We start from the raw sequence: 26,602 nt of genomic DNA on the forward strand, positions 1-26,602 counted from the left end.
CCTTTATTTTGTTTATTTATTTTTGTATGTGGTGCTGAGGATCAAACCCAGTGCCTCACACAAGCTAGGCGAGCATTCTACCACGGAGCCACAACCCCAGCCCTATCCATCGCACTCTTTTTGAACATTTGAGTGGTTTTATTCTTTGGGCTGCAGTGAATAGTGAGTGCTGCAGTGGTGTGTGCCTTTTAGTGAACGTATGCATACATTTCTGTCAGTTGTGGACACCTCGGAGAGAAGTAGCTGGCTCATTCCTCAGTTGGTACCAGAGTTACCAAATGCTGGTTCAGAAAGAAGGCCTGAGGCACATCCAGGTTACTCTATTACAGATAAAGGGGTTCCGGCCCAAGGTGGGCTATGACTTGCCTGAGGTCACACAGCTCAAGTGCGACAGAACTGGGAGCTCATGTCCCACTTTGTCCTGCTGCTTCTCTGAGAGGTCAGTTGGACCCTCTTCAAGCTCTATGCCAGTCTTCTCCTCAGTCCCCAGATTTCCATCTTGTGAGCACAGCTGCTGTTCCAAGGAACACTTACAATATTGCTTACTTGACTCAGTTTCAAATTTCCTCTTTTTGATTGAAAATTTCCCCAAAATCCCAGAATGCATCTATGCCTCTTTGTTCCAACTCCTGCTGTGATTATTGCCCCACCTGGGGCCTTCCCTGCACACCCACTACTGTCCTGAAGCACCTCCTTACAAGTTCAGCTCAGCTGCTAGCTTCCTTCTCCAGGGATCCCTAGCACTGGCTAGAGGGTGGCATGGACCTGTCTGATAATCCCACCATCCATGTCATCAGAGAGCCCTACCCAGCCCCTGACAGCTGGTCATAACACACATGTAATCCATGGACCCCAGCTCTGCTCCGCCCCACTGTGGATTTGCAATGCCCAAATGTATTGCAATGTATTGCTATGATCCCAGAGTAGTGCTGGTGTGAGAGGTAGCCTTGGAGGATGGGAGATGCTGCAAACACAAATGTGGACAAGGCCTAGGCTGGGCTGGGTCCCCTATGCTGGAGGTGGCTCTGGGGCACTGGCATACCTAACACAGGGCAGTTCTTTCTTCTGTTCCCATGACTTTGGCAACTTTGGTGTTGCTAAGCTATTGATACAAGCGGCGAGAGCCTACTCCCTCACCTCCTTTAAAAATATCAAACTTCCAGAGAGTCTGGCAGTCCTACATATATTGCATTGTATACCGCTTCTGGTATCCCACCTCCCCTGCCTTCATTTCCCTCCCCTGTAGCACTTAACTCCACCTCACATACTATATTTTTATTTTATCAATTGTTCTTCCCCCGAAGAAAAAAAAGTTGGATGAAGGCAGAGATTTCTGTTGACTTTTGTTTTCTGCTCTATCATCACTACCTAGAATGGGGCCTGGCACACAGTAGGACTAAAAATAATTTTTCTAAATACGTGATTCTGTTTCCCCTCCTTTTTTTAGGTTCTCAAAAATCAAAAAAGTCGAGTTACCATTTCCTAAGATTACAAGGTGTCACCTAGACATTTGCCACGTAAAAGAGCTACTTGTGATTTTTTTTTTTTTTTTAAATGGGGACAATTTCTTCTTTTGTATCCCGTAACACAAAGACTGGGCATGTGAGCTGGGAGGAGGTGAACACTTCAGCTGAAGGATAGATCACCTTTTGTGGAAGCTGAGAATGAAAGAACCTCCAAATTCAATATCCCCAAAATGTTCTGCTGCAAGATAGGGGCTCAGTCATCTTTGACTCCACAATGGTGCTGCTGAGCACAGTGCCTACCATATAGTAGCTGCTTAATAAATATTGCTGGATCCAATCTTTTTCAAGTGCTCTGTTCACTGCTCTTCTCAGTTGAAAATTGCAACAAGGTGATTTTTTTCCAGCTTGAGACATCTAGACTTGGGGAACCTGAGATCCTTGGAGAAGAAAAATGTTCTGAGTATTGTGGACTGTGTATGTTATCCACATTGAATGAGAGACAGCATCTATTATGCACTGGGAACTGTGCTAAGCCCTGGGAGTGTGGAACAAAAACTGAGGCATACCCTGCCAACAGGGAGCTTACAGTTGGGGGAAGCTGGCTCAGATGATACTTAACATGATTGGGATGCCAGGAAGGCTTCCTTACAGGGGAAACATTTTATGTGGACCGTGGCGATGAAATTAGGTAAAAGTGTATTATTATTAAGTGGTGATGTGGGTTCATTCTGAGGGAATGGGATATGCAAAGATCCTGGGGAACAAAAGAAGGTAAGACTGGAGCCCAGACAGGGTATGTGGATTAGACAGAGGGTTGGACAGAGCCTTGCCTAGCATAGCAGTTTAAGGATCATTATAGTTTGAATAAGTTTCCCCAAAGGCCCATGTGAAAAGATTTGTACCCCAGAGTGCTGGAACTGGGAGGTTCTGTGAACCTTTGAGACATGGTGTCCAGTGGAAGGTCTTTAGGTCATTAAGGGTGGGCCTTAAAGGGAATTGTGGGACCCTGGTGTGTGTGTGTGTGTGTGTGTGTGTGTGTGTGTGTGTGTGTATCTCTCTCTCTCTCTCTCTCTCTCTCTCTCTCTCTCTCTTGGTCTCCTGGCTTAAGATGTGACTACTTGCTCCGACATCCCCTCCTGCTAGGATGTGCCACCCTCACCAGAGAGGCCTAAATCCACGGGGCCTCCTGATCTTCAACTCAATATAAAAATAAACCTCTCTTCATGAATATCCTGTGTCAGTTTTTGTGAAAGAAAGCTCACTAATACAAGGTTTTAGACTTTTTAAATCCTGTTGGTAATTTTATCTAATGATATACATTTAATGTATACAAAATGTTTTGACATTGTGGAATAGTTACTACAGTTGAGCAAATTAACATATCCATTATCTCACCTAGTTACCCCTTGGAAGTTTGTTTTGTGGTAAAGGCACCTAAAATCTACTCTTTCAGAGAATTTCCAGCACATAATATGTTATAATTGCAGTCCTCATGCTATACATTAGATCTAGACTTATTCATCCCACATATCTGCAACTTAATACCTATGACCTACATCTGCCCATTTCCTCCCTACCTCCCACTCCTGGTAACCACTATCCTCTGTTTCTATGTGTCTGACTTTTATTTTTAATTTTTTTCCCCTCTTCAGATTCTACATATAAAAGAGATCATGCCATGTTTTTCTTTCTCTGTCTGGCTATTTCACTTAACACAAAAGCCCTCCAAGTTCATTCATTTTGTTGCACATGGCAGGATCTCCTTTTAAAATGCTGAATAATAGTCCATCATATGTGTGCATTGGACCACACTTTCTTTTTCATTCATCTGTCCACAGCACCGTAGGTGTTTTCCATATCTTGAGCCTGCTTGCGGTGGACAGAAGCTGCAAACTGGTGATCATGGTGTATGAGATTTTTAATCGATTGCTGCCCCCTTCCCCCGTTACTTTACACCCACATAATTCCAATCCCATCCAACTCCAAAGAAAGGAAGGAAGACCTGATTGGTGCTGGGGTCATACACTACGGGATTTTCATTTTGCTTTCTCTGTTTCAGGGTAGCTCCAGTCTTGGCTTAAAGCTGTTGGAAGGCCTTTTTATGTTAAAGAGCTGGGCGAAGTCATGGGGACAGGCTGTTTTCACAGCTGCGCTGAACTCCAACCCCCAATCTGTCCACCCTACTCCTCACACACTCTGTGACTCTGGCAAAGCGGGAAAGATGTAAATCTTGCTCTCCCCCATGTGTTCTGAGCTCATTTGTCTCTGAGCCTCACCCAGGGGCCTCTTAAGCTCTGACTGTGAAGTACTGAGCCAGAACTGCAGGAAAGGTGACTGCTGAGCAGAACAGCAGGGGTGGCAGGGCTGCCCTGGTGTCTGCAGGTGTGCCTTGCTGTATACAAAAAGGACATTGACAAGACCCTAGACTGATGGGCCCACACGCTGGTCTGGGCCATCCCCTCTTCCCATAGAAGAAGAAACTGCTTTTCTCATAAGTTTAGTAAACTAGGTGTTCTCCAAGGATTCTTCCAATTTTGACAGTCTATGATTTTATGACGATGTATAGATAGCAGATTTTTAAAATGCACCATGGGAGCACAGTTCTTTCTGTGCTGCAGACAGTGCACAGTGTTTTTCTTTTCTTTTCTTTTCTTTCTTTCTTTTTGTTTAGTCCTTACAGCAGCCTTTGGAATCAGGTATCTTTTTTCCCCACTTTTCAGGTTTAGAGGGGAAAGGTCAGTGCCAAAGCTCTCCCAGCTGGCAAGGGGCAGAACAGGCATTCTGATGGTGAGCATCTAGGATAAGGGGCAACTCCTTGCTGTGTTAGTGACCCATTGCAGGCTGAGCTGTGGTCACTTCCAAGGACTAAAAGAAAACCCCAAATGAGCAAAATGTTTTCCACACTCACCGCATGAGTGCCGGGACCCAGCGGATAAAGGACTTGAATTTATATGGCGTTTTGCTTCCTAGGATTCGTTGAACTGGGATCCACTGGGGCCTGAAGGTTACTATAATCTAGGCCACCAATTAGCAATTGAGTGGAAGAGCTATGTACTGCATAGCAGAGCCAAACTAGAAGGCACTTTCTGGAAACAAGTAAAACTCAACTCCACACATAAGGGGAGGTGAAGGCTGCAGCTCACAAGAATGTACACAGTTCCTCCACCTTCCCTTCAGGGGCTTCAGGCAAGGTGCTATCTTTATTTCTCTTTGAAATCTGCAGAGGTCTTGTTGCATCTGCTTATTTTGTGAACATAAGCCAATGGAGGCTCTAGAAAGGCTCCTCCTCACTTTGCTGCTTTCTTCATAAGCTCTGTAAGCCTGCGAAAGTCTCAGTTGCCCAACAGCATCTGTCTCTCCTGCCCCCCATCCCCGCCTTAACCGTGGCCATGTATCGTGGGGGTACTTCTACAGATAGAAATGTACCAGCATCTCACATATATCCCAATTATCTGGATTAAAGTTCCAGATTCAAATACTTTCAGAGACTAGGCAGGTAGGATGACGAGTGAGGTCCACCGGGTAAGCACTGGACTCTACTGGTCAACTCTAGCCTTTTAGGTGGCAAAAGTTAAGTAGAAACTATGGACCCAGTGTCAACAGATTTTTTGGGGGTGAAATCTCTTCCATTTTTGAGTTGGCAACTATATTTGTCATTTTTCCTTTGCTTTAATAAAATATCCAAAGCTGGGTTTTTAATAAAGAAAGGAGGTTTATTTAGCTCACAGTTCTGGAGGATAGAGGGTGTGTTACTGATTTGTACTTGGCTCTGTTGAAGGCCTCTAGCTAGATGGCATCACATCGCCAGAGGGAAGATCCTGGCGTGAGACAAGATGCAAGAGAGGGAGGCTGGGTTCCTTTTTTTTTTTTTTTTTTTTTTTTAAGACAGAGTGAGGGGGGGGGAGAGAGAGAGAGAGAGAACTTTTAATATTTATTCTTTAATCATCGGCGGACACAACATCTTTGTTTTGTATGTGGTGCTGAGGATTGAACCCGGGCCGCCCGCATGCCAGGCGAGCGAGCTACGGCTTGAGCCACATCCCCAGCCCCTAGGCTCCTTTTCTAACAACTCTTTATCCTGAAAATTAGGGTCCAGTGAAAACTATCTTAATCCCTTCCAAAGGTAGTGCCCCCAATGACCTAACCAACTCTGATTAGGCTCTACCTCTTGAAAACCTCACAACCTCTTAACATTGCCACACTGGAACCAACCATGCATGTAGTTTTGGGGGTTAAGTCACATCCAAATCAGAGCAGCAACTATTAAAAAGATTATATATATATCTTAATGGCACATGCCTGTAAACCCAGTTACTTGGAAACTGAGGCAGGACAACTCCAAGTTCAAGATCAGCCTTGGCAATTTAGTGAGACCCTATCTCAAAAACAAAACAACAAAAAGAAAGCCTAGGGCATTAGCTCAGTGGTAGAGTACCTTTGAGTTCAATCTTCAGTACAACAAAACCAACAAACAAGCTTAAAATACCATGTACATGTAGGGCAAGTTAAATACACTTATGAACAAGAATCAGCCCACAAGTACTCAGGAATCAGCTAATTCCACATTTGGACGCAGCCCCTCCTCTTGAGAGTATTCTTGCCCCAGGGTTTGCTAAACCAGCTGGCTGAGAGACTTTAGCTTGAACTGATAAGAAGACTCAGGTTTCATTCTATTATAAAGAGCTGTGTGACCTTGCTCACATGAATCTCTTGGTTTGATTTGAAAATTCTCATCTATAAAATGAAGAAATGTGAAGGAATCCTTAGGAATCTTCCAACTTCCAAAATTCCATGTCATTGGCTTTAATTTGTATAATTGAATTATTTAATTTTGTTTGTATCTAGAATATTTAGACTAGGTACTTAAGAGATACAGGATTAAGATGCAAAACAAATCTAATTTACAAGAGTGAAGTGACCTTCAAAATGTGATTTTTCCCAGTGGATTCCCTAAACCGAGAAGCTAGGTAACTGCTCACTCTAAATTTAAAAGCCAACCCACTTCTCCACTGGGCAAAAGCCAGTTAGGAATTTCATTTGAAAACTGGGGAGAGTTGAAGGAGGAAGGAAGATAAACATATTAATAAAGAATGGTAAGAATAGGAAGCAAGGGTGCAGAGGATTGGAACTTTCATCCATTGCTGGTAGGAATGGAAAATGATGCCTCCCTTTTAAAAAAGTTTGTCAGTTCTTCAAAATATGAATCATAGAGTTCCTCTCTTTGGTATATATATATCCAAGAGGAGTGACAACATGTATCTTCAAAAACTCTTGTTCAGGAGTATTTGCAGCAGCAGCATTAATCAGAGTCAAAAAATGGAAACAATTCAAAGGTCCACTTGAATGGATCAATCAAATGCGGTTTATCCATTTAATGGGTTATTTTGCAACAAAAGGAATGAAAATCTGAGACATGCTACATCAAGAAAGAATTCTAGGAATACTATGTTAGGTGGAAGAAGCTGGTTGTAGAAGGTGATATATGATTTCATTTATATGAAGTGGTTGAAGAGGCAACGTTATAGAGACAGAAAGCAGATTAGTGGTTGCCTGGGGATAATGAAGGAAATGAGGAATTCTGCTACAGGATGTGAAGTTTTTGGTGATAAAAATGTCCTAAAATTAACTGCGATGATGGTTGTGCATGTACTAAAACCCACCGAATTGTATTCTTTAAATAGGTGAACTGCATGTTGTATGATACCTATATCTCAATAACACTGCTTAAAAAGGAATATTATGGATAAAATAATATTTAAGTGAAGTGGCAGATAGGTAGATAGTTAAGAAAGGTTAAGAAGGAAAAGGGAAGGGGTGGTGGTGCATGCCTGTAATCTTAGTGGCTTAGGAGCCTGAGGCAGGAGAATCATGAGTTCAAAGCCAGCCTCAGCAATTTAGCCAGGCCCTAAGCAACTCAGTGAGACCTGTTTCTAAATAAAATACAAAAAAAAAAAAAAAAGAAAAAAAAATAGGGCTGGGGATGTGGCTCAGTGGTCAAGTGCTCCTGAGTTCCATCCCTGATACAGGAAAAAAAAAAAAAGAAAGAAAGAAAGAAAGAAAGAAGGTCAGGGGAACCAGGCCCAGTGGTGCACACCTGTAATTCCACTGGTTTGGGAGGCTGGGGCAGGAGGATCAGGAGTTCAAAGACAGCTTCAGCAACTGAGAGCAGCCCTAAGCAACTCAGCCAGACCCTCTCTCTAAAATATAAAAAGGGCTGGGGGATGTGACTCACTGGTTAAGCATCATTGGGTTCAATCCCTGGTACTCCTTCCCCCCCTCCACACACACAAAGAAGGTAAGGGGAGAAGAACCTTGTGTGATTAGGTTACATTAACTACTAATATATTTTTGGGGATACCCATTTTATTCTGAGAGGGAACTGAATTTAGAATTCGAACTGTGATCAGGGAAAGAGACGGTTAACCCTAAGAAACAGTGATTTTCATTCTTGGATGTGGTCCTAAGCACTAAATTGTTTTTCTGAGTATTTTTATGTAGTATTTTAAAGCTCGGGCAGCCTGTGAATCTATTTTTCAGTCACATGGGTTTGGCTGGTTTGAGTTAGTAATGAGGATGCATTATGGCAAGGGACGCTCATGACATCAGTACCATTGAGTCTGCCAAAATTCTGGGGGCTCTGCCAAGCCCCAGTGACTTGTCCCAGGCCTTGAAACATCCCAACTGCAAAATAGGAAGAGTGAAGGACTTGATAGTTGGTGCTATGTTTGGGCGAATTCTATGTTTAAGTGCCAAAGGTGACAACATTCTGGCAAGAAGTAGTTACTCTAATTCAATTGCAAAGGTAATTTCAATGGAGTTGAAACCCAGGCCATGTTTTGTCAAATTCTCTAGAAGGAGGAGTCACACGTCAACAGGGGTCTGGCAAGTAAAGTAGAAGAGCCTACTTATTCAATGGAGGGCTTTCTGTTCCATCTTGAGGGGGCAGCCCCTACTCTGTGTGTGTTGCTGTTGTTGTATGGAAGGAAGGACCAGCGTTGTCAAACTAAACCTGTGATATTTCAAAGGAAGCTGAAGATGTGGATTTTTTTTTTTTTTTAACTTGGGTTTGAACCTAGGGTCGTTTTACCACTGAGTTACATCCCCAGACCCTTTTTTTTTTTTTGAGACAGGATTTCTCTAAGTTGTTGAGGCTGGCCTCGAACTTGATATCCTCTTGTGTCAGCCTTCCCTCCTCGAGTTGCTGGGATTACAGATGAGTGCCACCACACCTGGCTTGGATTTTTAAAGAGTGAAATCTTCCTTTTACAGACTTCCTATCTAATTAGAATAAAAAAGTGCAAGGACCCACAGAATGGGAGCAAATTATTTGTAAATCACATATCTGATAAGAGATTTGCATCTAGAATATACAAAGAATACATGCAAGTCAATAATGATAATAATAATAGACCCAATTTTAAGAAGGGAAAATGATCTGAATAGACATATCTTTTTACAAAGATATACAAGTGGCCAATAAATAAGCATGTGAAAAAATGCTCAACATCAGTAGCCCCAGGGAAATAGTAACCAAAACCACAGTGAGATACAACTTCAGACCCACTAGGATGGCTAAAATGGATAAGAAAAACAAGTATTGGAGAGGATGTGAAGAAACTGGGACACTAACTCAATGCTGGTAGGAATGTGACATGGCCTAGTCACTTTGTAAAGAATGTTCTTCAATAGGTTAAACATGGAGTTGCCAGATGACTCAGCTGTTTTGCTCTTAACTATCTACTTAAGATAAATGAAAACACACATCCACACAAAAAGTTGTACACAAATGTTCATACCAGCATTGTTCATAGGATCCAAAAAGGGGAGGCAGTCCAAATGCTAATCAACTGATGAAAGGACAATATTCCATCATGTGGAATGTTATTTAGCATATTTGGCAATAAAAATGAATTAAGTACTGATATATTCAACAACACGGGTAAACATTGAAAATGCTATGCTAAGGGAAGGAGATCAGTCAAAAAAAAACCCCTCATATATTATATGATACTATTTATATGAAATGCCCACAAGAGGAAAATCAAAAGAGACAGAAAGTAGATTTTTGGTTGCCTCGGGTATGGAGAATGGGGAAAATGGAAAGTGAATGTAAAGGGCATGGATTTCTTTTGGGGGTGAAGAAAATTTTCTAAAATTGATTGTGGTGATGGTTACATAATTCTGTGAATATACTAAAAACCATTGAGTTGCACATTGTAAATGGGTTAATTGTACGGTATGTGAATCATTTCCCAATAAAGCTATTAAGAAAGAATACTATAAGGACCACACAGAACGCATCTGCTGGGCTGCCAACTTTTAGTTTTCTGCATAGGACTTGATCGTTGCGTAAAAGGTCTGGAAGGGGATCATTAAGCCTAGTCCCTTACGAAACCAGAGAAGAGGGTGCTCTGCTAGTGGCAGAAACAGGGCCAGAACTTGCTTCTTGCTTTTGACCTCTAGACCACACTAACTGTATCCAAAGCCCAGTCTTCAAGGCTTAACCAGAAGGATCCTGAGAATCGTCATCAACAGCTGGATAGTCTCGTCCCTTTCCTACATATTGCAAAGGTTCCCTGAAGGCTTGTGAGGAGGGGATAAAATATGGCAAAAAGGGTGTACTCCTTAAAGGAAAAGACAGGCATAATGCTTCCCTGAGCCTTTTTCCTTACAGCACAGGAGGCTCTGCAAGTTCCAGAGAACACATACTCTGTATGTTTGTGATTCACTTACACTTAGCTCATCAATATATTGTTTGTGCAAGAACCATTTGATGTCCAAGAAACCCCGGGGGCCTCTTAAAGGGTATTTTTTTTTTTTAACCAGAGAACTGAACTCTGCCAAGAGCAAATGAAACTCAGATATCAAAAGGTCTGAGTTCAGTTTTCTTTGAATACAAAGGGTGAGTAGATTCTGAGCTGAGCCAAATGCATTCCCCCACCCTTAATTTACAGTACATTATTTTGGCAGACTCTACAATCCTGAAAGTTGGCTTTCTTCTTCCATTCCTCTCTAGGGTGTAACCACAAGCCTATCTTTTAGTTAACTCTACCAAAAAATAATGCCATATTATAACAATTTATGAGAGCCTCACTCATCACTGTTCTTACAGCTGTCGGTTTTATTAGAACGAATTGAGATGTTTGAAAAGGGTAAAACTGTCCTCTGATTTTGTTTGATTTCCTACAAAAATTTATTTCTTTTATTTTTTAAGTCCTTTCTTGTGGGAGTTTATTCAAGGGATATTGCCACATCTCCTTCCCAGTAAATAGTCAGGCCACCGCCCAAGATTACTGTTGCTTGGCGTGCTCAGATTTGGAGGGTGCAACATATCCCTCACTGTGCTTTCCAAGGAGATAGGCTCAGAGTAATGATTAATACTTTTCTTTTCTTTTTTTTTTTTTAATAAAAAACAATGTGTCTGTTGGGTTTGGTCCCCAGAACCAGGAAAGAGAGAGATATAGAGATAGAGATAGAGATAGAGATAGAGATAGAGAGAGAGAGAGAGAGAGAGAGAGAGAGAGAGAGAGAAGGAAAGAAAGGAAGGCACAGGAAAAGTTGAAAGCATCCCAAATTCTGCCACTAATATAACTGTGGATAAGAGTTTGTGGATCACTATTCTTTTATTCTAAAAAAGCATTTATATCTATATATCTATACCAATAAATGTCTAAAGCTACATCTGCACTGTTATAAAATATCATATTGTTTCATAAGCTATCTTTTCCACTTGTTAGTTCATGGTTATCTATTAATACAATTATAATAACTCTTACATAAAGTTCAAATGTGCAGGAGACTACTTCAAAGATTCAGTAAGAGTTGAGCGTCTGTAAATCCCAGTAGCTCAGGAGGCTGAGGCAGGATGCGACCTGTAGGATCATGAGTTCAAAGTGAGCCTCAGAAAAAGCGAGGCACTAAGTAACTCCGTGAGACCCTGTCTCTAAATAAAATACAACATAGGGCTGGGGATGTAGTTCAGTGGTTGAGTGCCCCTGAGTTCAACCCTGGTACCGGAAAAAAAAAAAAAAAAGAAAAAAGATTTCAGTAAGGAGTCTTTTGATTTCAAGTGGTAGAAAACCAATGTTAACCTGACTAAAATACAGTAGGTCAGTTTTTGGCTGATATCTGAGAAGTCCAGTGGGAGATGTGATTTAGGGTATTGTAGTATTCAGGGACCAAATAATGTTACAAGATCTGTTTTCTCCCTCTTTGGTCTCCTTCTGCTGCCTTTGTGCTATTCGTATGTTGCATGTAAAGGCAGTAGTTCTAGAGCATGTGGTTTCAGGCTCTTAGCTGGCAGAAGAGAGCAATGCCATGTTCCAGGACATACCAGGCAAACCCTATTGCATCGCATTGGTCGCATCGCATTGGTCCCAACACCATCTCTGAGCCCATCATTTTGGCTTATGCCTGGGCCACATACCTGGAATCCAAGTGCTTTACTCAGGATAATTCAATTCAACTTTTCCCAGAGGTTCTCCCTAAAGAATTTCAAGAGCTGGAAGGAGGCTTCATTATGCTGCAGACACAAATTTAAGTCTGGTTCAGGGAACAACAAGTGCTTCTCCCTCTCTCTGAAAGCTAATGCCCTAAATTCTGAGCCAATTCTTTCTTCCAAGGCAATGAGATTATGAAATACTTGTCCCCTTTAAGTCCTCACTTATCTCTTTCGGGTATCTTAAGTTTTCTTGCTTACCACTTGATTTTTCCCACCATCTTTCAGATGTGGACTGGAACCACTCATTTTATTTAGTTTCTCTCTTCTTGGCTCCATGAACTCGGGGGAAATGGAACAGATGTTCTGATGCAACACATCTTTGGTTCTTTCATGGCTTATCCAAGTGCTTATTGACCGTTGACTAGAACTTGGAGTTCTTGTGAGCAGCAAAACCATTTAGTAGGGGTTAGAGTTGTGGCTCAGTGGTAGAGTGCTTGCCTAGCACGTGAGAGGCACTGGCTTTGATTCTCAGCACCACATAAAAATAAATAAATAAATAAAATATTAAAGAAAATGCTAAAAAAATTTTGATATAGGTGAATCAGGCCCTTCACCAGGATCAATGCAGGAGGAAGTGCAGATCACCTCTTAAAAATGTAGGCACTTTGATTTAGTGTCAGATGTTGTCCTAAGCACCAGGGACAGAAAAAGAACAAGAGACCCATTTTCCCTGCTCTTGAGGAGTGCACATTCTGGAGATCTTTAGTCCCACAGAAAATATATGATAATTTACTAAATGCCACTTATTGCTCATCTTTAAATGTAACAGAAACAATCCCTCCACAGATGGTTATGTTTTGTATATGTAGGGTGTGTGGGGGGTACAGTACACATAAATCAAATTTTTTATCATGTTAAAAAGATGTTAAGTGCTATGGAAAAAAATAAAGCAGGGTAAGGAGGGTCGGGTGTGTCAGAGAGGGTTTACAACTTTGAATAGGGTGGTCAGGGTAGGCCCCATTAAAAAGGTGATATTTGAAGGAAAATGAGGAAGGGAGGCCTGATATTTGGGGCAAGAGCAAATGCAGAGACCCTAGGGCATAAGTGTGCCAGTTTTTAAGGGTATCAAGGAGGCCAGTTCAGCTGGAGTAGATTCAGCAAGGTGGGAACAGTAGGACATGATGTTCCAGGAAGATCACGTAGGGCTTTCATCCTGAAGGAAATGAGGACCCATTGCCAAGTGCTGAGCAGAGAAGCATTTTGATCTTAGGTTTCCAAGCATGGTTCCAGCTTCTGTGTTTAGGCTAGACTGTGCATTTGCGGGCATAATCGGTGGTAGCGATGCACACCAGAGGGGTGACAGATGCAGTGGGTGGAAATGGTCGGATTAGGAGATCGATTTTGAAGACAGGACGAACAGGATGTCCTGACAGACTGGATGTTGGGTCGGAAAGAGAAGAAGGGACGATTTAAAGATTTTTGACCTTAAAGAATAGGAAATCTTGCCCTTAAAGAATGGGGTAGCATTTGAGACGGTGAACACTGAGGGAGAACGTTTCTGTTTTGTTCTGGTGAATTGGGTCAGGAGCTCCCTTCGGACACATTAGGCTTCAGGGGACTATTAGCTATTCAAGTGGAGTGGGCAGCTGGATTTTGAAGCTCTCTGGAGAAATCAATTTGGGGGCATCTATCTGTAAAGCCTTAGAAAGTGAGGCGCTGCTGCAAAACCTTGGGGCGCCTGTCGAGGGTCCTCCAGAACTGGCCTAAAAGCGGGAACATCCCTGGTGGCACCCCTTTAACCCTCAAAGCCCTTCTCTTTCCTCTTTGGGGAAAGATGATAAAAATGAACAGTAATGATGTCGCGCCCCGCACGGCGTCCTTTCCGGAGGCGCTGCCGGCAGCCGGGCACAGCCTTGCAGGAAGAAAGGCGGGTTCGGCGGCGGCGGCCTCCAGCCTCGCTATGGGCCGAGAGGCCCAAGCTCGGAGCTGGGCGGGGCCTGGAGGTGGGCGGGGCCGAGGCCGGGCACGCCACAGAGGGGGCGTGGCTCGCTGAGCGCGCACGCCCGCCGGCCTGTTCGCGCACCTCCCTCTTCCTGCCTTTCCGGGGGTGATCAGCTGGTCTGCGCTCCCCTGACGTGGGCCGGGGCACGTCACCACCGAATGGCAGCCTCCAGAAAGCCACCGCGAGTAAGGTGAGGGGACTCTACCTACCGGGGAGCCGGCGTCCGGGCAACGCGCGGCTGCCCTGCCGGTTCGCGCGTGCTGCAGCCTGGAAGGCAGGGCCGAAAGGGTAAGCCGCGGTGGGCCAGCCGCAGTCGGGCGAGGGCCGAAGCTGCCAGAGTCTCTTGAGAGGGAGCCAAGGGACTGAGCCATGCAGCTGGGCAAGATCCGGTTGGTTTCCGGCGGGGCCACCGGCGCCCCAGAGCAGCCTGAGCCTGTCCCGGACTAGTGTGCTAGAAGACCTGCCCGCTCGACCCGAGGGCGCGGTGGGGGTCACCGCCCTCCACCCCGTGGCCCCGCCGCGAGACCCAGCAATTGCAGGAAGTTGCCTGGTCTTGGATTCTCCCCGGGTACGGAGAGGTGGGCGATCCCATGCCCTCTCCTCTCTTCCCCAGCCATCTCATCTTCAAGTTTTCACCTGACACTTCTGATACCTGCATTTCATTTTACAGAACCTCACCACCACAAAGATAGGCACTTCTGCGCCCTCCCCACTCAAGTGTTTTCAGAGGCTGCATTAGGGCAATATTTTGGCATAACGTTTAAGAAAATCCCACCAGTTACCTGCCGTGGGTTCTTCTTGGGCACAAAGAGATGAGAAGGATAATCCCTTTGCTTCGAGTGAAATATGTCTTAGTTTATTTTCCCCAACAATGAGGGTACACTTGCTAACAAAGTGGGAGACCAAGAGAATCCATCAAAGTACACAAAGGTCAGAATCCAAACTTTCTGATAATTCCCAGAGGTCACTCACCCTCTAAACATATGAGATTTGAAGGAACTCATCATGGCAGTATGGCCAGGCTTACCTGCCAAATTCAGATCAGAGCTTGTGAGTGGACAGATTACAAGCCTACCTTGACCTTGACTTGATTGGCCTTGCCACACTTAGGAGTGAGCTGAGATCCAGACCTGCATTATGGAAGGGTGTGATGAACTTCACTGTGGAGAGATCTAAGTTAGATGCTGGAAGTGAGGCCAGGTAAGTTGATAATGAAATGATGAGTAAGGCTCCAGACTGGAAGAAGCCTTTGAGGACCAGGTAGTCATTGCTGGATTCATAGAATGACAATATTTTAGAAGCAGAAGAGTCAAGATGGTAGCCTGAAAGAGGGGAGGCCACTTGCCCCAGGCCTTTTCCATAAGTAGTAGAATTTCGGTGCTATCCAATGTAAAAGTGAGGACTTCTTTTCAATTTGGGTGATAGAAACTGAACTCACATTGACTCAGGTAAAAAAAGGTTGGACTGCTCTCTAGTACAGCTGAGTCCAGAAGCACCCACACTCACTCTTTTGCCCTCTTTTGTTTCTTTTCTCTGATTTCAATGTTGGCCTCATTCTCAGGCAGACCATCTTCTTATGGCAGGTTATGAGAGCTGTAGGCTAACAGCCCCAGCAGAAATAGTATTATCTTTCCTGGTGGTCAGAACAGAAGGTCCAGATCTGATTCTCACTGGTTGACTTCATTCTTATGTTCATCCCTGAATCAGTCATTATTGCCAGAGGGATGGATTGACCTGGGACCCAGAACCTGGTGGGTGAGTGGGTGATACTCATTCCAGTCCCTTGGACTGAAATGGAGAAGGGATGTTCTCAAAAGGAAAACCAAGGTGATCATTCAAAGGAGGAGGGAGAGATTCTGGTAGACAAAGACAACATTTCCCCACCCTAAGAACCATTCCAGTTTGCCTTTATCTCTTCTCACTAGGGATGATTGAGCATCATGGTTCTTGTTTTGCCCTGTCCTGAGCAGTAGACATGTATGATTCTCATCATGGACTAGGGGTAGTGTTGGGAGAGGGTACCTAGAACCCTATTGGGATTTTTTTTTTTTTTTAAAGAGGGAGAAAAATGTGTGGTTGTTAGTAGTTCTGGCCATAACTACCTTGCACAAAGGTTAGACAGGAAAGTGCCCTGCATACCTCCATTCCTTTTACCCCCGCTGTGGCTCATCATGACTCTGGGAAGGTGGAGGCTAAAGATGTCCCGGGAAGGGGGAAGAGCACTGAACTCAAGAGTTGAAAGGTCTGGACTCTGGTTCTGGTTCTATCACTAAATTGCTCTGAGCCTTTGAGCAAGTCATTTAATCTGTTTTCCAGTTTCTTTGTCTAGAGGAGGGAGTTGAATTAGGTGGTCCCTGAGGTATAGCCCCTTAGCTCTAACATTTAATGATGGTCCTGCTTTGATAGTTTGTAAATGTGCCTGGCAAAATAAGTGAAAGGAAGATGGGTCTTGGAGTCTACAGAGACCACAGTACTACAAGAGCAAGGCAACTGTAGTGTTTACCTGCTTGTGGCTCCAGAGATCCTGAGAGAGTTCAAGTTGGTGATGTTTACCTGGAGAGCTTGAGCCTGCCTGTCACACCTGGTTTTGGCTCATTACTTTGCAACTATGGAGGTGTATGGTCTCTTTTATCTTTGTTACTTCTCCTGAATGATAGGACTACCTCTGGATAACCTCCTCCTGTCTGTCTAGTCCTGGGTCTAAACCAGTCATTGGGACCAGATATCCATAGATAGATAAGAGCTACTGACTTCTTTCCCTCAACATCTTGGAAATTTACATATAAAGTTATGAGAAATTGGTTGAGAATGTACCCGTGCTCAACAAAAAGAAGTGTCTCTGTTTAAAAATTCAACAGCATTATTTAACAACTTTATTGTATCATGCATGAAACAATTCATCTGCTAAAGTATACAGTTCACTAGTTACTAGTATATTTACCAAGTTTTATGGTCATTACCACAGTCGATTTTTAGTGCATTTATCATTCTCCCCCCAAAATATTGTACCACTCTTCACTACCCCCAGTCTTTGGCAACCACTAATCTGCTTTCTGCCCCTTTGGATTTGCTTATTTGGGTCATTTTATATAAATGGAATCATATAGTTTGTGGTCTTCTGTGAGAGGTTTAAACCCTTAGTGTAATGTTTTCAAGGTTTACCTATGTTGTAAGTATGGTTTGTTATTGCCAAGTAACAGTCCATTGTATGGTTAGAACAATTTGTCCATCTATAAGTTAATGGGCTTTTGATTGTTTTTGTTTTTTGGCTATTACAAACAATGAAGCTGTGAACATTTGTGTATACATTTTATTTTTCTACAGCACTGGGGATCAAACCCAAAACCTCACACATGCTAGGCATGGGCTCTACCACTGATTTACAGCCCTAGCTCTATGTACAAGTTTTGATGAGGATATATGTTTTCAGTTTTCTTGAGTATATAACTGGGAGTGGAATTGCTTGGATTGTATGCTAACTCTGTGTTTCATCTTTTAAGTAACTATCAAGCCACACCATCATTTTACATTTCCACCAGCAACGTTTAAAGGGTTATAATTTTTCACACCTTTGTCCATACTTGTTATTATCTGTCTTTTTTGATTATTACCTTCTTGGTGGATGTGAAATGGTATTGTGGTTTTGACTAATGACTAATGATGTTGAGCATCTTTTCATTGGAAAAATGTCTATTCGGATTCTTCCCATTTTAAAATTAGGTTATTTATTTTTCATTGTTGTTGTAATAGTTCTTTATACATTCAGGATACTAGACTCTTAACCACATTTGCAAATATTTTCTTTTATTAGTGGGTTGTTCTTACAGTTTCTTGATATGGTATCTTTTGAACCACATAGTTTTTATTTTGATGAAGTCTGGTGTATGTGGTCTTTTGTTGCTAGTGTTTTTGATGTTGTACTTTAGAAATCATTGCCAGATTCCAAGTCAGGTGGACTTATGCCAATATTTTCTTTTAAGAGTTTTATAGTTTAGCTTCTATTTTATATCCATGACCCATTTTGAATTAATTTTTGTACATGGTGTGAGGTAGGTCCAATTTAATTCATTTGCAATGGTGATGATTGTTCCAGTACCATTAGTTGAAGAGACTATTCTTTTTCCATTGAATGGTCTTGGTAACCCTTGTCAGAAGTCATTTGACAGTAAATTTGAGGGTTTATTTTTGGGCTCTTCAATTCTATTTTATTGATCTATAAGTCTATCCTCTTATCTTGATTACCATAGTTTTGTATTAAGTTTTGAAATCAGGAGGGGTGAGTTCTTTTTCAAGATTATTTTGGCTATTGTCGGTCTCTTGCATTTCCTTATTTTAGGATCTGCTTGCCCACATTTCTGCATTGAAATCTGCTAGAATTTTGATAGAGAATGTGTTGAGTTTGAAGATTTGTTTGGGGAATATTGCCATCTTAATATTAAACCTTCCAATCCATGAACATGGAATATCTTTCTACTTAGATCTTATTTATTTCAGTAATCTTTTGTACTTTCCATAGTACACATATTGTATTTATTTTGCTAAATTTATTCTTCAGTAGTTGTTGTTTTTGATGCTATTATAAATAGACTTAATTCTTAAGTTTCATTGTTTGTTCATTGCAAAGATATGGAAATAAAACAGATTTTTGTATGGTTTTGTATCCTGCATTCTTTGATGAATTTTTTTACTCTTAATTTCTTTTTGGTGAATTCTTCAGGATTTTCTATATTTAAGATAATGTCATTAAAAGGAAAGATTTTTACTTCTTTACTAAACTGGATGCATTTTGCTTTATTTTCTTGGCTAATGGCCCTGTGTAGGACTTCTAATACAGTGTTGAATAGAAGTGACAAGAGTAGTCAGCCCTGTCCTATTCCTGATCATAGGGAAAAGCATTTAGTCTTTCAGCATTACGAATATTATTAGCTGTGGGTTTTGAAATATTATTTCTTAGGTTGAGGAACTTCTCTTTTCGTTTTTTGAGTACTTTATCATTAAAGGGTTTTGGATTTTGTCAAAAGCTTTTCCCATGTCTCTTGATATGATCATGTAGTTTGTGTTTTTTATTCTATTGATATGGTGTGTCACATTAATTGACTTTCATATGTTGAACTAACCTTGTCTTCCTGAGATAAAATCCATTTTGTAATGCTGTATGATCCTCTTTATAGCTACTGAATTCAATTTGCTGGTATTTTGTTGAGAATATTTGCATTTATGAGTGTGTGTGTGTGTGTGTGTGTGTGTGTGTGTGTGTGTGTGTGTTATGTAATGTGTATGGTATTGGGGATTGAAACCAGAGGATTGAAACTTGTGCTTGCTAGGCAAGTGTTCTACCACTGAGCCACACTCCTGACCTGTTGTCTTTTTTTTTTTTTTTTTTTTATGGAAGATACCTGGTTCTCTCTAAAATAAGGAAATGCAAGAGACCGACAATAGCCAAAATAATATAGAAAATCCTGAAGAATTCACCAAAAAGAAATTAAGAGTATTCTGCCCTGTGAAACTAAAGTAGCAGCCATATGAAAGCAGGCCTGGAGTGACTGGTGAAAATGTCTGGTCTTTAGTTCTGGCCATGTGATAGACTGAGTTAATGTGGACCTGTCTCTAGAAACACTTTGGTCAAATTATTACCTAATTGCCTTTATGTTCATAGCTGAAAATAAAAGTAAAATCCTAAATCCCTACAGTAGGCCCCTGATGCCTTTCTGGTCTTACTTCCTAACCACTTACCTTCATGCATCCCCCCAATCCCCCAAAGGTGCTGGCCTCCTGCTTTTCCTCAGGCACACTAGCCATACTTCTGCCTCATGTGCCTTATTATTTGCTGTTCTCCTTTTCTGGAATGTTATTCCACTAGATATTAATGTGGTTTACCCCTTCACTTATTTTTAGGCCTCTGCCAAAATATCAGCTGTTATCAGAGACTCCTTCCCTGGCTACTTCATATGAAACAACCTTCTACTTATCGCCTAAACACCCTCTTTCCCTTTCCCAGCTTTCCTTTTTATTTTTATTTTTTTTCATAGAACATGTCTCCCATTCCCCTGCTCCATCCCATGTACACTTCTTGAAGTCAGATATATTGTCTTTTTTCGTTTACAATTGTGTCTAGAATATGGACTAGCTTTTGAAAGATTCTCAGTAGATATTTGCTTGTGTAGACTTGAAAGAGAAATCCTCAGGTACCGGAAATTTAGAGAGAAGTTAGAACCTGAATGGTACACTGTTAAACTGAGCCCGGGAAGTTTATCCAATGCAATGAGAGACCTTTATGCCAGGAGTCTGGGGCATCATACTGCCCTATATAGGAATAGGAGACTCATGTGCAAATCTTCTAGCCAAGATATTAATGTGACAGTTGTACTAGAAGCACACAACAGTGGAAGTAATGCTTGTAAGAACCAGGACACATCTCATTCTCACAGGCAGTATCTACTGATGAGAGCTCTTAATAGAAGATTACAAAGCATACAGGCATGAGCCACCACCAGCAAGAGGCTGCAGATGCAGCAATTGGGAGGATTGATATCCCAAATGGAAAGTCTTAAAGGAACTATAAAATAAGAACCTAAAATGGTTAAATTGCTAAGAGAAGAAATAGAAACCAGAGTAGAAAAAAATAGTATACCATAAAGAAAAAAAAAAAAAAGCCCAAACCAGGCGCAGTGGCGCACACCTGTAATCCCAATGGCTCAGGAGGCTGAGACAGGAGAATTGGGAGTTCAAAGCCAGCCTCTGCAATGGTGAGGCACTAAGCAACTCAGTGAGACCCTGTCTCTAAATTAAAAAAAAAAAAAAAATAGGGTTGGAGATGTGGCTTGAGTGGTTGAGTGCCCCTGAGTTCAATCCCCTGTACTAAAACCAAACCAAAACAAAACCCCCCAAACCCCACAAATGTGAAAGAGGACCAAATAGAACTGTACAAGTGAAAAAATAAAATAAAATAAAATGTTTGAAAATAAAATCTTCTTAGTCTGGCCATATAGAATATAAGACATAGTGAAGAGAATTTATGCAGTGGAAACTCCAACTGAGGTTAGCCTGCCATAGTGATGTTTTACACACCTGCAAGTTTATCTAAAGCTTTTGTTTATTCCATCACTGATATTGGGGTGAGAGTTCTTCTGACTCATGGAAGAAAACTGCTAAGTTGACTTGATGTCTTTGACTGAGCTTTGCCACGTTTACTGGTCAAAGTCTACAACATCCTGTTCTTTCTCTATTAAAGGGCGAATCACCAGGATTTTCAGCTGAGAAATCTAAGAATAATTGAACCTAACGAGGTGATACACTTAGGAGACACAGGTGGGAAAACAGGTAATGATCATTTTGTCTATAAATTAGATGGTGCATCTCAAAAGGATTTTAGATATCTTCATCCCAATCCCAAATTGGGTGAGAAGAGAGGATAACGAATTAATAATTGGTCATGACTGGGGTTGAGGATCTAGAAATTAAAAATCATTTTGTTTTTTGGCTTCTTGAGTTACTGTTTTTATTTATTTACCACTTTCTTTGGTTAGCAAATCTGAGAATTGTAGTGGTTTTCATTTCCCATTCTTGTGGGGATGGGCGGTAATGGTAATAGAGATAGGCTATTATTGAAAATATATTATTTTTATTTTTCTAATCTTGTTCTTTATTTTTAATATAGTCCTTTATTGATTTACCTTAGAAATTAGCTTTCAACCTTTCATCAAATTCTGAAATGAGAAAATATATTATTGTGCTTTATAAATTAAAATTATACCTTTAGAAAAATCTTTTTGGGAAGAAATTTCTGGGACCATTCTTTCTTCCCTGGGCTTGTTAGTTGTATGAGGGGTTGACAGAAACCTGGATTCTGAAAGGGATACATTACTATATTCCTATCCCAGATAAGCCAGTGCTTTTCTGTGGAGAATCTCAGTGTTTCCTCCTAGTTGACTGAAGAATTCAGCCCTTAAAGTGCATAAAAACTGTTGACTATCTAATTTCCCTTGGAACAGCAGAGCTATGATTGCTATGATTGAAATTTTAGGTCTTTTTTTATTTAAAAATATAGATATATCTATCCAGCACATTTTGGGCAATATTAGGAAATAGGAAAGGAAAGAGGAAGGAGAAGTATGAAAAAGAGGAAGTAAAGAAAGGGAAAAAGGGATAGATTCATCAGAACTGGAAGAAGACTTCTCTTTTTTAATTGTAGTTGGACCCAATACTTTTATTTTATTTATTAATTTTATGTGGTGCTGAGGATTGAACCCAGTGCCTCGCACGTGCTAGGTGAGCGCTCTACTGCTGAGCCACAAGCCAGCCCCTCTTCTCTTTACTACATATGAAGAAATAGTTTGAGGAAACTTAAGTTGTTTGGGGTTGTAGATGCCAGCTGGTTAATAGTGTTCGCATGTTTTGATTCTGCTGGTCTTAGAATGCTTTAGCCTCTTTTTAAGTCCCCTAGGTAATATGGTGGTAATGGAGCATGGACTTGAGAATTGGATACATTTTGTGTCCTGGTTTATGATGATCCAGCTGATTTGGGCAACTATTTAACTCCTTCCAACTCCTGTTCCTTTCTGTGTAAAATCCTAGGAGGATTATTGTGAGAATTCACCACTAACGTATGAAAGCCCTCAGCCTTCCCTCAGCCATGCCACAAGGAAACCACTACCACCTCAAAAGCTATTGATGCTGGAAGAGCATCTGTGCAAGCGTTAAGATGCTGAAATGGGAAGAACTAGCCCTTTCTATTCTTATAACAAGAGGGGTGGGAATCCCAGATGGTGCTTTAGTCCAGGCTCAAATAGTTCTTAAGCTTCAGCAATGAATGCATTGCTGTATTAGTATGTACTTTCACACACATTATCATGTTTAATTCTCCTAGCACCCAGGGAGGTAAATATGGAGGGCTGTCATGTGAAAGCAGTGAAGAGTTGTGTTCGTGATAAAAACTGAAGATTTGGGAGCTTATTTCTAAAAGCAGAGCCACATGCACAAGAGACCTTTCCATGAGTCACTCTCTTTAAGTTACAATTTAAAAATACCTGGCAGTGTATGGGCTAATGTTACATCATGGATTAGGCCTGTTGTTCTTGGCTTTCTACTTCCCTGCACACTTAGCTCTTGGCTGCTTCTAACATTTCTGAAAAATAAGAGAATATGGAATGAGCAGATGTTATAATACAGTATCTTCTAAGTTCCTAGCTTTCTTCTTTCACTGAAGATTTATTACCATTTGTTATATTGGTTTTGAAAAGATCATAGACACAAAGTTGTGACACTCTTTTAGCCCTCTTGGGGTGAGATTAGGTGTGTTAGGTGCTGAGCTGGATACATGGATACAGAAATGACAAGTTTTCTGCTTCAGGGAGAAGCAGTATACAAACCTGCTATACCATTATCACATTGCATTTATAGTTAGTTGTGTATTTAGCTTTAATGATTGTAAATACTAATGTAACATTTATTTTGTACCAGGTACTCTTAAGTGCTTCACATAGAGTAACTAATTTAATCCTCATAAAAATTACCCTATGACTTTTACCTCCTCCATCTTTTTTTTTTTTTTTTTAATATTTATTTTTTAGTTCTCGGCGGACACAACAACATCTTTGTTGGTATGTGGTGCTGAGGATCGAACCCGGGCCGCACGCATGCCAGGCGAGCGCGCTACCACTTGAGCCACATCCCCAGCTCCCTCCTCCATCTTTTTTAAAAAATATTTTAAATTGAAGATGGACACAATACCTTTATTTTTTATTTATTAATTTTTTTTAGTTGTAGATGAACACAGTATCTTTATTTATTTATTTTTTTGTGGTGCTGAGGATTGAACCCAGTGCCTCATACATGTCAGGTAAGCACTTACCCCTGAGCTACAATACTAGTCTTACCTCCTCCATCTTTGCTGCCTTTTTGACTGCTGCTACCTTATTGGCTGAGGTTTATAATTGTGACGTCTTGTCCTTTCCTTAGCTCTGGCTTCTTCCCCATTCAATCCCTTTCAAGGCCCTGTTTTTTTTTTTTTTTTTTTTTTTTTTTTTAAAGAGAGAGTGAGAGGGGAGAGAGAGAGAGAGACAGAGAGAGAGAATTTTTTTTTTTTTTTAATATTTATTTTTTAGTTCTCGGCAGACACAACATCTTTGTTGGTATGTGGTGCTGAGGATCGAACCTGGGCCGCACGCATGCCAGGTGAGCGCGCTACCGCATGAGCCAAATCCCCAGCCCCAAGGCCCTGTTGTTTTATGGCTATAGCTGCCCCAACCGCAGTTGCCTATTATACTTACCTGACTGGTAGCTGTCCCTGCTGCTGTGGCCTATGACTTTAGCCATTGCTCATTGATGTCCTCTCTACATTTACTCTTGCCACAAGAGCCCCTAACTATATCCTCACTGTCAATTGTGTTATTGGGAGTTCTCTCATTGGGTCTGACACAGGTGACAAAGAAGTGGTTGCCTTTGACCCAGGACACCAACCAAATGTGTTGGGCTTGAAGGGATAGGAAAGAAGAAAGAGGGGGAGTGTTGAGAGTGGTGATGGAGACAAGTAACACTTTGGAGGAAGTAAATATGCACTGTGGTGGACTGAGACAAGGCTGCTGCTGAATCTGAGAAGGCCTAGTATGCCAATCCAGAGGAGGAATGCAGTCATGAGGCAGGAGATCAGGAGTTCAAAGCCAGCCTCAGCAACTTAGAAGGTACTAAGCAACTCAGTGAGACCTTGTCTCTAAATAAAATATAAAAAAGGGTTTGGGATGTTGCTCAGTGGTTAAGGGCCTCTGGGTTCAATCCCTGGTGCAAAAAAAAAAAAAAAAAAAAAAAAAAAATCCTGAAGTTAGAATGTGCCTGAATTAGAAGCCAAACATAAGGAAATTAATGATCTTGAAAGAAACTATATTGGACTCTTTATCAGATACTTGCTGATAAAATTAAAATTCCAGATGCCAAGGCTGCACTCCAGATCAATTAAATCAGAAGTCCCCCTGGTGGTTTTCATGTGCAGTCAAGGTTGAACCACTAAAGCATTTTTGTTTGACCCTTTTTAAAAAATGTTATCTTGCTCAGAAATGTAGTTTGAAAATATAATAAATCTATTTTGAAACTCCTTATAGGGAACAGAGTCAAATTTTCAAACACTGGCAATCTTATGAGGTCATAGTCAGCTACCTATTGTATGATTCTAACTGTATGACATTCTAGAAAACACAAAGCTATGGAGACAGAAAGATCATCGCCAAGGGCTAGAGGAAAGGGAGGGATGAATAAATAGGTTGAGCACAGGATTTTTACAGCGGTAATACTTTGTATGGTACTATAATGTTGGATGTATCATTATGTATTTGTCAAAACTCATAAAATGTACAACACCAAGAATGAACGGAAGAGTAAGCTGTGGACTTTGGGTGATAGTGATGTGTCTTTGTAGGTTCACTGATTGTTAAAAATGTGCCAGTATGATGGGGGAATGCTGGTAGTGGGAGAGGCTGTGTGCAGGTTAGGGCATTTGTCACGTGGGAACTCTGTGCTTAATTTTGCTGTGAACCTGTATAAGGTCTATTAAAAGAATTGGAAAAACTCATTATTCTACTTTGAGTTGTATAGTTTTTTGTTAGTAACCTATGGGATGTAGTAAAATGTGCATGATCCCTGGTCTGTGTGGGCTACTTGCAAGGTCATTTTGTTACATGAAACTACCACTATAATGTTTAAGAATTGTTAACTGTTACCTGTATTTGTTGAGAGAGGGTCTTTTTGAAGATCCAGCTCAGTCATTTCTGTCATCTGTGCCTTCATCACATAGAAATGGAGTTTCTGTGTGCAGTATTCATTGGAAGCAGTGTTCTTTTGATTTTGATACTCACATATTTGTAAAAGCTTCAGAATTTCTAGTGGGACCACAGTCAGTGTCCTTATTTCTTTTTAATGACTTTTATTTTTCTATTCATATTTTGTGTTTTCTAGAGCTGGTGACTCCAGCTCTGATTTTGTTGGGCTGATAGGCTCCTCTGGGCCCCTGAGACTTCTTGGGGCTCAGTTTGAAACCTTGGGGCTTTAGAGAGGAGAACACAGCACTGAGGCCCTGGTCCTCTTCTCCCTGAGGTTGCACAGCTGGTTGGTAGCTGGTCATCCCTAGAGCAGAAGACTTGAAGACTGTTTTGAACCCAGGGCTTCAAGGATGCTCAGTAAGAACTCTGCCACTCTATAGCCCCAGCCTGCACTTAAGGCTTGATTCCTGGTGGACTGGGCTTTCTACTCCAAATCTATGGTTTGTTAGTTGACTGAAAAAAAAAAAAAAGGTTTATAAAGCAACTTCTTTTAAAGCACTCAAATTTAAGAAGCAGAAAAACATCAGAAGAAAAAATTATAATCATTCTAAACTTACCCCAAAGTAACTACTCTTAATACTTGGACGACTCTCCTAGAAACTCCTCCATGCATATATACATATATAATTTTAAATAAGAATAATCTATAGGTATTCTTTAAAATTTGTTTTTTAATCACTCACCAGTGTTGTCTAGCCATCTTTCCAAGTGAAATGTAGATCTATATAGTATTTTTCTAGTTTTGTGCAATTTTTAATGGTTACTTAGTGAACTGTTATATGTGTTTAAGTTTAACCAATCATGTTTTTCCCATTTATTTTTTACTTCCATAAATAGACATCAACACATATTTTTGTGTAATTGCTTATCTCCTTAGAATAAAGTA

At 41.2% G+C, this 26,602-nt stretch overlaps 1 protein-coding gene across 6 annotated transcripts in view; it reads left to right on the forward strand.

Annotated features, from left to right (window-relative positions):
* The first annotated feature begins 13,945 nt into the window (after positions 1-13,945).
* Positions 13,946-26,602, forward strand: part of Xpnpep1 (X-prolyl aminopeptidase 1) — a 51,846-nt gene continuing 39,189 nt past the window's right edge. Inside the window, exons 1-2 of one of the 6 annotated variants that reach the window (XM_005320660.3) lie at positions 13,946-14,099; positions 21,141-21,229. In XM_005320660.3, coding sequence (XP_005320717.1) covers positions 14,068-14,099; positions 21,141-21,229 — 121 coding nt within the window. In that variant the 5' untranslated portion in view covers positions 13,946-14,067. Of the gene's footprint in view, positions 14,198-15,088; positions 15,110-21,140; positions 21,230-24,012; positions 24,083-26,602 lie in introns of those variants that run through there. The other 5 variants (XM_013356562.4, XM_078052118.1, XM_078052180.1 and 2 more) reach the window with 5 other exon arrangements.

This window comes from Ictidomys tridecemlineatus, chromosome 1, assembly GCF_052094955.1.
Source record: "Ictidomys tridecemlineatus isolate mIctTri1 chromosome 1, mIctTri1.hap1, whole genome shotgun sequence".
NCBI classification, from domain to species: Eukaryota; Metazoa; Chordata; class Mammalia; order Rodentia; family Sciuridae; genus Ictidomys; species Ictidomys tridecemlineatus.